Below are 12,500 nucleotides of genomic sequence, written 5' to 3' on the forward strand. Positions count from 1 at the left end.
CTCGACTTCTGTGTAGTTTTTTTTTTTTTTTTTTTTTTTTAATATGTATCTAATTATATCATTAGACATGTAGCATGGGAGGAACACGGCACACCTTGACTGTGTAGTTCCTGTCCCAGGTGGAGCCGTAGGCAATATAAGTTGTTCTCTGTAAGCCACAATACCTCTGAAAACGGTCCTAGGACTATGGTTGATACGATGGGTAATAAACCTTATATATTGTTTGTCGAGTCTATGTGAAGTGTATTTTTGCGTGTGCGCTCGTGTTTGTGTGTGTAATATTGTGCTTATGTATGTGCGTATATATATATATAGATATATATATATTATATATATATATATATATGCATGTATATATATACATTATATATATATATACATGTATATATATAATATATATGTATATATAATATATATATATATATATATATATATATATGATAATAATCATCATCGGTTTATTGGGTATAGCAGCATTACTGCTGAAAATGTGTGTGTGTGTGTGTGTGTGTGTGTGTGTGTGTGTGTGTGTGTGTGTGTGTGTGTGTGTGTGTGTGTGTCTGCGCGTGGGTGCTTGCAATGATCTTACCTGGAGTTTCCGTTTTCTTTGCCTTCTTTTTCTTCTCTTTCTCCTTGTCCTCCTTCTCTAGTTTGTCTAGTACCTGCTGGAAGAATGACCAATTCAATATCTGTTAGACGGAGAGCTTCTCTTTTTTAAGAAAGGTGTTCTGATTAAAGTAACCGTGAATTAAAAGCAATATAAGATTAAGTAATACGTTAAGATGCGAGAAATATTCCAAATCAGGTTTGAACTCCGTGGTATTACTGCGAAACGATATTAAGACATATTTACTAAAGAGCTTGCTTGGATGTTACAGAACTCAGTGTTAGAAGCAACTTATTTCGGAGACCATCATAGTCTAAGTTAGACTTTCGTTCGTAGCGCCTCTGGTGGCACAAAAAGAAATTAATGCACAATGATGCTGTTGTCCCTCATCTTAAGGCATATGAACAGATAAACAAAGGATACTGCAAGAGACCATAAATCCTACACTAGGCAGCTCCATGTCCCTTACCACTAATCATACCACTCCATAAATTTATCCAATTTTATCTTAAAACAACCGGTAGTTTCAGCGCTCAATACATGGTTACTAAATCTATTTCATTCGCTAACCATTCTATTGGTAAACAAAATCTTCCTAATTTCATTCTTAAACCAGAATTTGTCCAATCTAAATCCACTACTGCGTGTTCCCTGTGGTCTTAATATGATGACCTTGCCTGCATCACCCTGACCCCTTGGGTGATATTTGCTCGTATAAAGAAAATATTTTGGTAATGAGAACTCTATTCATCCATGCTAAAAACGCTGTGGGTCGACTTTGATCAATTGACGTGGCTACCAATTTCTTGTCAATCTCAAGTTAATAATTTTAACATAAATGAGAAAATGAAATGGGGTTCAATGAGATAGAATAAGATCAATAAAAATACGAATAGAATAGAAAATAGAATTAAGTTAGAATTATATTATATACTATATTATACTATAAAATATATTAATATGATGTGATGTAAGATAATATGATATAGTATGGTATAGTATAATATGATTTAGTAAACAATAACATTATATGAAATGATATATAATTTTATATGTATGATATATGAAATATAAAGCAACATATAACATAACATGATATAACACAAAATGAAACAATATAATACAATATAGTATGATATAATATGATACTATAATAAAACATAATATAAAATAATATAATATGATATAACATAAAACATGAAATAACATGATGTAACATGACACAATATGAAATAATATATTGTAGTATAATGCAACTGCAACAGACCCAGGGCAGTGGGTGAGACGCAGGAATATCCCATCATCCAGGAGTAGCCAAGATAAGAGGGAGGGAGGGGAGTGTGTGTGAATGGAAGTGGAGTATGTGGGGATGGAATGGGTGGGAGTGGATTTTATGCCTGTTTTTTTGGCTAACCCCACTTGTAAGGGGAAAATAGCCATTGGTATATGTATGTATGTATATTATATTATATTTTATTATATTATATTATATTATATCATATTATATTATATTATATTATATTATATTATATATTATATTATAATATATTACATTATATTATATTATATTATGTTATATCATATCATATATTATAATATATCATATATTACATCATATTATGTTACATTATGTTTATTATGGATATGTCTGCAGGATATTTTATGTTATATTATATTATATTTATATTATATTGTATTATATTATATGTTATATTATATTATATTATATCATATCATATCATTGTATCATGAAATATTGTATTACACACACATATATATATATATATATGTATATGTATATGTATATATATATATATATATATATATATATATATATATATATATATATATATATATGTATATGTATATGTATATATATATATATGATATAATATAATACCGGTGTCCCAAAAGTCAGTTACAAATTCTTAACAATCCTAAAAAAAAATCACACACGAAACTGAGAAGCATGAAATTTTTACAACATTAAAATGACACTGAGAATTTGTTTGTCTAATTTAAGTCACTCCTGCTTTTCACCGTGCGCGGGCATTGAGAAAGAGATGTTGGCTAATGTTGCTTGGGAATGCGTGAAAGTGTGGCTGAAGATTCTGGACACAAGCAAGTCGAGGTGTACAAGTAATCTAAACCGTTGGCTGAGTTGGTTAAGGCGTCGTTACTTGCCGCGAAGTTCGAGGGGATGGCGGTTCGAATACTGCCACCGGCGAAGTTGAACCAAGGGCATGGGTCATTAAATTCCACGCTATAAAGTCCTCTGTGAGGGGCACCATCTTAGCCTTCCGATAGGGGGAAGTTTGTGACGTTAAACCATATCAAACCAATATTGTAAGTATTCCGTGCGTCTTAGAAATGTTTAGATTTTGTGATTTTGGGGCACTTGGTATAATGTAATATAATATATTATGATGTATAATATGACATGATATAATATAATGTGATATAACATGATACAATATGATATTTAAGATTATTTTAGACAAATGAGCGAGAATGTGGGTGGGGAAGGGCAAACGAAGATGTGTTAGGAATAGAGTTTATTACCCTAACGTTGCGACCAACTTGGTCTTCTTGGTCTTCTTCTTGGTCCTCTGAAGAAGACCAAGTTGGTCGCAACGTTAGGGCAATAAACTCTATTCCTAACACATCTTCGTTTGCCCTTCCCCACCCACATTCTCTCACAATATGATATAATATTTATCTGTATCTATATGCCAAAGGCTTTTTCCCTCTTATAAGGGAGATAACCATGATATAATATTGCATTGTAATATGATTAAATAAAAGAGGATAAGATCAAATAAAATGAAAAATGTAACGAGACGTTCGGTAGCGAAAACCATGAAACCAAACTTACCGCAGTTCCCTCTTCCATCACAGTCTCGAACTCCTTCAGCTTATTCTTGTACTTCGAGCTGTCGGTCACGGAGGGGATATTCGTGACTTTCGGGCTGTAAGTCGTCTTCGTCCCCCGTCTAGGAGAAGGAGTCGTCGAAGGAACGACATGCTTTAGGTTCTCCTCCACTTGTTTCTCGTTGATATCGAGAAGGGTGTCGATGTGCTTTTGGTAGGGGCATGACTGCAGAACATTACAACATTGTAAGTCGGAGGTAAGTGAAAATAAAATAAAAAGAAAAAAATCCATTCTGTGCTAATTTTGTGGAAGGCGTCGATGTGCTCAAGGTAGGGGTATGTCTGCAGAATATTACAACTGGTAAGTCAGAGATAAGCGAAAAGAAAAGAAAAGAATCCACTATGTACTGATTTTGTGGAAGGCGTCGATGTGCTCGTGGTATGGGCATGTCTCCAGAATATTACAACTGGTAAGTCAGAGATTGGCAAAAAGAAAAGAAAAGTGAAAAAATCCACTTTCTGCTGATTTTGTGGACGGCGTCGATGTGCTTGTGATATGGATACGTCTGCAGAATATTCCATCTATTGATTAAATATGTGAAAAGAGGAGTATGTACACATAATACGTTTGTCTTTTTACTTTATGATTTAAAGAGAATGTCGAAGTTCTTGTAGTATGGGGACTCTGGCAGAATATTTGGACTACCGAGTTGAAAGTATATGAAATTCAAATTTACACAAGTTGTTCTACGTTTCTTAACCCTTTCCTGAAATTTCAGTGCTGTTTTATGTTTCCGTATCAGAATTAGTCTTAGTTCCAAAAGTGTGTACTTTAGGTTAAGTTTGGTATCTAAATTCTAAGTGTACATTTTGTTCCATGTTGGGCAGAAGTTAAATGATCAAACAACACTAAACAATGACCCACAACTTAAAAAAAAATATTGTCTATTTAATGATGATTAAAGAGAAGTATTCATAACAGAATCAGCCAATCAGTCAGCATGGCCAGCACCTCCGTCTTTCACATTTCGTCAGCATTCGATGTTATTGCCTCCGGGCCAACTGAGCCACTTCGTCCCTGGCTGATTCTTCTTACAAGACCTTATTCCCCCTAACAGTCATGGTAGAGTCTGCGTTGAGCAGAAAACTTGAAACAAGAGACAAAGACAAAATATTTGATCAAGAAATCCCCATCCCAAAACTTATGGGAAGAAAACATAAAATTTCTTAAAGAAGGGCACGACAAATTTTGCCTTATAGTGGAACTTGAAGCCGATTATCCCACCAAGGGGCCACATGCAGCTCCATAGATCTTTCTGAGAAGAAAAGTTGGACAGTTTCTCTATGTTGTAAGACTGTTTCTATGTCACATGTTTATAGTATTGGAAAACGGGATCAGTAGCACTTGTCAATTCTCCTTGTGTAAAAAACAAGAGGAAACACAAAGGCGACAGAGGTCTTGCCATCAGTCCGAGGACCAAGTGTCTGCCCCTCGGGGCTGCACCTCCAGATGGAGATGAGGATATTGACGGAGTTTGCAGGCGGCTAGCAGGAAGATGAATTTCCTGCAGAACAGTAACTTGCAACTTGAAAGTCAGAATTCTGCAAATTATAACATCCGTCCAGGATAGTATACGTGACGCATTCAATATCTTTGCACTATGCTCCTACACAAACTAATATAATGCATCGTGTCCATACTACGCCTCCTGGATGCCACAAAAGTTTTGTAAACAATGACTTCTACAACGTAATACAAATACTTTTTCATCTCGGCCTCAGTGTACCAGTAAAAAGGTTAATTATGGTGATTTGTATCTACTACATAAAACCAATTATTCTTTATACGACAAGTTAGATACATTATCTTGGACTGTTTACACATTGTATAAAAACGGAGGTTTCACTACAAGTATCGCTAAGACGATACCAATCCCTTCCATCAAATGACAGTTTTTTTCATTTGTTCCAATACTGCATGGATTATCTTTTCTTGTTTTATTTTCCTTTTTGCTGTGTCTATCTTCTATTTTTTTCATTCATTTATTATTACTCAAGTTTAGGTTATCTGATAAATTTAGTAACATTTTTGAAAAATAATATCTCCTATGGTTTGTTTTGCATAATGCTTTAGAAAAAAGGACATTTAGTTTTATTATAAGAAAATCTAACCGCATCATTTAGCTCTCTGTGTATGTTCTGTATGAGACTTATACCATTGTTACTGACCGGCTATCATCAGCTTTCTTCTCCTGCCTTTATCTTTGAGTTTTATATGTTAATAACATATTATTCTCTGCCTTTTTTCTCCTAATTATTTCCATGTCGTGTATTTCTCTCAGTATTTCTTTCATTTCCATATTTCCTAAATCTTATATCAAATATCCAGCGGCACACGGCACAATCCCTATTCATCAAACACAATGAAGATGCATAACGAATGAACATAGGCTCTGCCGTCACTGCGAAGCAGATAGCGTCACGGGTAGGTTTTACGAGACCGGCTGAAGCAGACGACGATTTGGCGATAGGGTCAGTAAATTCAAATTACAATAGATAGAAAACGAAAGAGTTTTTGCTTAATCTGTTTAGCTATAATCGATTTTGGCATGTACTAAAAACATATTCCAGAAAAATTAGACACCTTTAACTTTCAAAGTGGTTACACATTAAGTAGAAGTAGAATGAGAATTAGGAAGAGAAGGAGGAATATAAAGAAAATGATGAGGAAAGAGGAAGATAAAGCTGAGGGAGGAGGATAATGAGAGAGAAGGATCAGAATGAGAGAGGAGAATGAGAGGGAGGAAGAGGATGACAAGGATAATTAAGAGGAGGTAGGAGAATGAGGGAAGGGGAGGAGCAAAGAGAATGAAGAGGATGAGAAGGATGGGAGATTAAAGTGGATGCGGATGAGGAGTATGAGGATGAGAATAAAGAGGAGGAGGAAGATGAAGAGGATGAGGTAGGAGGAAGAAGATGAGGAAGAAGGAGGAGGAAGAAGAGGAAGGAAAAGAGGAGGGATACAGGAGGAGGAGAGCTAGGAGGAAGAGGATGAGAAGAAAGAGCATTAGGAAGGGGAATGAAGATTAGGGTGGATGAGGAGAAGGTAGAAGGAGGAAAAGGAAGGGGAAGGGGGATGAGGAGGAGGAAGTAGAGGATAAGGAAGATGACGATGATGAGAGAGGATGAAATTAATAAGGAGGATAAGGATTATAAGGAGGAGGAGGAAGGGGATGAGTAAGGAAGATGATATAGGAGAAGGAGGAGGAGGATAAGGATTATAAGGAGGAGGAGGAAGGGGATGAGTAAGGAAGATGATATAGGAAAAGGAGGAGGAGGATAAGAAAGGAGGGATGAGGATGAGTATGATGAAGATGAAAATAAGGAGGAAGTAGAGCATGAGGATGGATGAGATAAAAAGAGGAGGAGGAGGAGGAGAAGGAAGGGGGAGGATTAGGAGGAAGAGAAGAGAAGAGAAGGTAGGAGGAAGAGAAGAGAAGGTAGGAGGATGAGAAAAGGCAGGATGATAAGGAGGGGCGAGGAGGAGGAGGACGAAGAGGTAGGAGGATGGTGAAATGGAAGCATGAGAAAGAGTAGGAGAAGGAGGAGGAGGAGGAAGAGCAAGGAAAATAAAAAGGAAGAAAGTCGGAGGAAAGAGAGGAAAAACAAGGAATGGTTAGTAAGAGAGGGAGGAGGGAGGGAAGGAGGAAGGAGGAGTGAGGAGGTAGGTAGAAGTGATTAGTAGAAGCGAGAGGAGGAAGGAGGAGGAGGAAGGAGGAGGAGGAAGGGAAATAGAGAGAAGGGAAGTCAGAGGAGAGACAGGAGAGAGGAGTGATTAGTAAGTGAGGGAGGGGGAAGGGAAGGAGAAAGGAAGAGTGAGGAAGGGAGGAGGGAAGAAGAGGTGATTAGTAGAAGAGAAAGGAGGGAGAGGGAGGAGGAAGGGAAGGAGAAAGGAAGAGTGAGGAAGGGAGGAGGGAAGAAGAGGTGATTAGTAGAAGAGAAAGGAGGGAGAGGGAGGAGGAAGGGAAAGCTTTGGCGAGTTCCTTACATCTCCCTGTCGAACTTCCACCATTTTGTCTGGGTCGACGCCTTTCTCCTGTAGGTTGGTGCGACATCTCTCGATGTACTTCTCCTCGAGCTGAGGTTTCCTGCTGAAGACCCAGGCGAACTCTGCACGGAAGCCCACGTACTCCATGCAGGAATACACACAGGCATAATTGACGTAGTCAGTGTCTGTGATCTGTTGAGAAAACAGAATAAATGGTTTTTGTTTTTGTTTATTTTCTTTTTTTTGGGGGGGAGGGCTTTCTTTCTGCTGAGTGGAATCGTTTGAATGCAGACATACTTAAACTTATAGGTTCACCCTTGCAGTCGGAGACTTTAGGCAAGTTTCCACGAGCTTCTGTGTGTGTGTGTGTGTGTGTGTGTGTGTGTGTGTGTGTGTGTGTGTGTGTGTGTGTGTGTGTGTGTGTGTGTGTGTGTGTGTGTGTGTGTGTGTGTGTGTGTGTGTGTGTGTGTGTGCGTGCGTGCGTGCGTGCGTGGGCGTTTGAATCCTGGAACAGGACCCACTCACCTGGTACGGTGCCTCTGGAACTCCAGTAGCAATGACCGTCATGTGGGCTGGATCCGGAGGCTGTCGGCTCTGTTCCACGTGCATCACGGCCCCCTGTCGAACCTTGCGGCCATCTTCCGTGAGTCCCTTCGTTGCTACGACCATATTTTCACCTGCAAAGGAACCTCCCAGTTACCGAAGCACAGAGATTCTCCTCAACCCTTTCCCTCTCACCTACGCCCTCGGTTAACGTATGAACATAAGGATGAAAGAGACTGCAAGAGGCCATAAGGCCTACACCAGGCACTTCCATGTCCATGACCACATTTCCTCTCTATCCATAAAGTTTTTTTTTTAAAACAACCAATTGTTTCTGAGCTCACTAAATTGTTGCTAAGTCTATTTTATTCGTTAACTATTCTGTGGGTAAACCAATTCTTGCCTATTTCCTTTAGCCCGTTTTTCCTGTGCAAATATACAAATAAGCAGACTAATATATAGATAAATAAATAAATAGATAAATAAATGAATAAATAGATTAATAAATATATATATGTATAAACATACATATGTATATATATATATATATATATATATAATATATATATATATAGATAGATAGATAAATGGGTAAATAGATAAATAGATAGCTAAATATAAAGACAAATAGGGAGACTAATAGATTGATCAATATATAAATAAATTGATATATAAATAGATGAATGAATAAATGAGTGAACAAATATGTGAATCCGTGTATGTATGTATGTATGTATGTATGTATTTAATGTATGTATGTATGTATGTATTGTATGCAATGTATGTAATGTATGTATGTATGTATATATGTATGTATGTATGTATACATACATACATATACCAAGGCTTTTTCCCCCTTCCAAGGGAGGTAGCCAAAAAGGGAAAGGCATAAAAACACTCCCACCCATTTCATCCCTAAATACACTCCACACCCCTCCCACCCTTCCTCTCATCTGAGCACCTCCTGGATGACGGGTCATCCCTGCACCCTGCCCACCGCCCTGGGTCAGAAGCAGTGTCGCAAGACACAGTACATCCACAGCGAGGCCGCTTCATTTAATCGGCGACCCCCCCTCTCCGTCCCCCTTTGCATATAAGGCGAGGACGGGGAGAAATCCCTTCGGGCTGCGTCAAAATTTACTCACACATACAACCCCACCCCCCACTTCCCCGCCCCTTCCTCCTCATGCAGTCACAACATCATCCATATACAACCATTCTCCACTCACCTCTGTCTTCCGTCCTCTCCCTTCCTTCCTCAACAGACATTCCCCTCTTCCCCAAAGCCCCCTTCACCCCATCCATCCACCTCATCCTAGGACGTCCCCTCATGTTCACTCCCTCCACATCTGCCTTCCATACCTCTTTTACTAGTCTTTCTTCACTCATTCTTTCCATGTGTCCAAACCATCCTAATATTCTTTCATCAACCCTATCTCCCAAATCCTTTTTCACCCTTGTTCTCCTCCTCACCTCCTCATTTTTCACTCTATCTAGCCTAGTAACTCCCACCATACTTCTCAGACACCTCATCTCAAACACATTCAAACTCTTCTCTCTTCTTCTCTTATGTTCCACGTTTCTGCCCCATACAGTGCTGTTGGCACAATCACTCCTTCATACAGTCTCCTCTTCGCATCCATTCCCAAATGTCTATTCCTCATTACACTCTTTAAACCACCAAGGCATTTACTCGCTTCTCTCAATCTACATTCTACCTCCACCTTCACTCCACCTTTTCATGCTACACTTGCACCCAAGTATCTAAAACTATCCACTTCCTCCAGTCACTCTCCCTTAATGTTCACTTCCAGTCTACTGCCACTTTCACCCCTTGTACATCTCATCACCTTACTTTTACCAGAGTTTGGGAGAGTATGTGATAGAAGAAAGCTAAAGATAAATGTGGGTATGTATGTATAATGTATTATACCAATGGCTTCTTCCCCTTTATAAGGGGGGGTAGCCAAACAAGGTAGCACCCACTTCCACTTATTCCACTCTCGTCCACCATCCATTGTCTTTCTCTTATCTCAATTCCTTATGGATAAAGGGACATCCCTGTCTGAATAAACATATAAATGAATAAATGGATGAATAGATATGTGGGTAAATGAATGAAATGAATTAATAAGTAAATTGATAGATAATGGATAAATATGTATATACATTGGTAATCAAATGTAAATAAGTTAATAAGTACGTATATACATTAATAATCAAATGAATTAATAAATAACCTAATAGATAAATAAATTATCATACAGATAGATGATAATTGAATTATATGAAGAAATTGATGAATATATAAAAAATAAAACAGACACAAATTGACAGGCAAATAAACACAGAAAATAAGTCAGAAAATCACTGAAACAAAACAATAGATAAATGATAATAAATAGACATGAAAATAAAACAACAACAATGGTAATAATAATGATAATGATAATAGTAAATAAGATAAATAATAAATCGATAAATAACATAAATTCCACTTGTGTATATAACAAGATGTGAAACACAAATTATTTGCTCCTATATTGTGCTGTTGTTGACAACAGAACTTGAAAAGGAAAGTCAGGAGCCTACGCCAGGGGTCGCTGTGTAGCTGCGGCCGAAGCCGTCACCTTTGCCCTGGTTCTAGGACAACTGCCCCCGGGACAACTGCCCCCCGACAACTGCCTCCGGGACAATTGCCCCCGTAGGACAACTGCCCCCTGGACAATTGCCCTAGAATTTATTGCCATTTACGTAATTACCTGTTAGTAATTGCCTAATTAAGTAACGATTACATAATCTATGCGTTTGGATTCTTGGGACAGGTAACAGTCACTACTAGGGGTCGAAATTGCGGGATTCGAACCCACAAGCAAGCGACTGGGAGATCAGCACGCTTCCGATTATGTCACCAGCGTACAATGGTCCATCAAGCTATAAATAGCTGGTTCTTGCATCAGTAATATATCTATGTCAAAAACCCCTTTTGTTATAAGAAAATTACCGTATATAGAATACATACAAAATTACCGTATATCGAACACATTAATGGTGTGTTGCTTTATTGCTGCTGCAGTGATTTACTGAGGAAAAAATCATAGGCAGGATTTCAACATTAAAACGATGGAGTGAGACGGAGTGTGGGTAGAGAATTCTTCAAGTGGAATCACAAAGTTCAAGCGAGAGAGAGATAGTAGATGTCCGGCGTTTTTTGGTCTCTGTTGAAGTAGTCTCCATGAGCCAAAGAAACGGTATGGCCTAAAAAAAAATGAATAGATAAATAAATAGAATAAAATGAAATAAAATGAAATATGTGACTTGGCCCTCGCGTGCCACCGACCGGGTGGGTCTCGTCCGAAGTCGTCCTCTCTTGTAGATGGATCAAGCCACAGCTGCACACAACGAGAGTGAGGCAATGTTGTTAGCTGTCCCACCTTCCTAATCCACCATGACCCTTTGGACGTCGGCTCGAGCGGGCTGAGGTTGGGGAGAGTGAGAGGAGATGGACCCACTGGACACATATGCTTATCAGTATACTCTTGTTGCTTGGATTCAACAGTTTCTCTGCCTGACCTGTTGCAATACATTCATAATTTCTTTTTTTCTCTCTTTCTTTTTGTCTCTCCGTCTTTTTTCTTCTGCATGTTTTTTTCCGTCTTTCTTTTTTATTTCTGTCTTTCTGTCTTTTTTCTTCTGTATTTTTTTCTGTCTTTCTGTCTTTTCTTTTCTTTTTTGTCTTTTTTCTCTTCTCTTTCTTTGTTTCTTTTTTTCTTTCTCTTTTTGTCTTCCTTTCTCTCATTGATTTCTCTTTCTCTCATTCATTCGTTCATTCTTCTTTGCCTCTCTTTCTCTCCTTCTTTCTGTTTTCTCTTTGTTTTTCTTTCTTTTTGTCTTTCTGTCTGTCTCTCTCCTTTCTTTCTTTCTCTTATTTTTACCCTCTTTTTTTCTCTTTCTCTTTCTTTCTTCCTCTCTTTTTTCTTTCTTTCTTTTCCTTTGTGCTTTTTTTCATTTCTGTTTTTTTTTTCATTTTTTTCTTTCTGTCTTTTTCTTTCTTTTCCTTTGTGCTTTTTTTTCTTTCTATTTTTTCAGTCTTTTTTTTTTCGTCTTTCTGTCTTTTTTTCTGTCGTTCTTTCTTTCTGTCTTTTTTCTTTCTCTTTCTTTCTCCCTTTCATTCTCTCCTTTTTTCTTTCTTTCTGTTTTTCGGTTTCTTTCTGTCTTTCTTTCTCTACCAGACCGATTAATTGGGAGATTACGATCACGATTCATACGACAAAAACCCATGTTCGAATCATCTCCTTTACACTACCATATACTCGTCAGCAAATGCTTAGTAACTTTATGCCTCTCTCTTTATATATGTCTCTTATCAAAATCCTTTTCATCTTCTTTCTTTATGTAAATAGACACGACTCTACATTTCTTAAACTTTCC

The 12,500-nt window shown here is 37.8% G+C and overlaps 1 protein-coding gene across 2 annotated transcripts in view; it reads right to left on the reverse strand.

Moving 5' to 3' along the window:
• LOC143017811 (crustacyanin-C1 subunit-like) overlaps positions 1 to 12,500 on the reverse strand; it is a 49,688-nt gene that overhangs the window by 5,600 nt on the left and 31,588 nt on the right. Inside the window, exons 3-6 of one of the 2 annotated variants that reach the window (XM_076172706.1) lie at positions 8,052 to 8,203; positions 7,527 to 7,718; positions 3,483 to 3,704; positions 590 to 665 (exon numbers count right to left, since the gene is read on the reverse strand). In XM_076172706.1, the coding sequence (XP_076028821.1) occupies positions 590 to 665; positions 3,483 to 3,704; positions 7,527 to 7,718; positions 8,052 to 8,203 (642 nt within the window). The remainder of the gene's footprint in view (positions 1 to 589; positions 666 to 3,482; positions 3,705 to 7,526; positions 7,719 to 8,051; positions 8,204 to 12,500) is intronic. The other variant, XM_076172707.1, reaches the window with a different exon arrangement.

This window comes from Oratosquilla oratoria, chromosome 33, assembly GCF_046742065.1.
Source record: "Oratosquilla oratoria isolate Oo_2021 chromosome 33, ASM4674206v1, whole genome shotgun sequence".
Lineage (NCBI taxonomy): Eukaryota > Metazoa > Arthropoda > Malacostraca > Stomatopoda > Squillidae > Oratosquilla > Oratosquilla oratoria.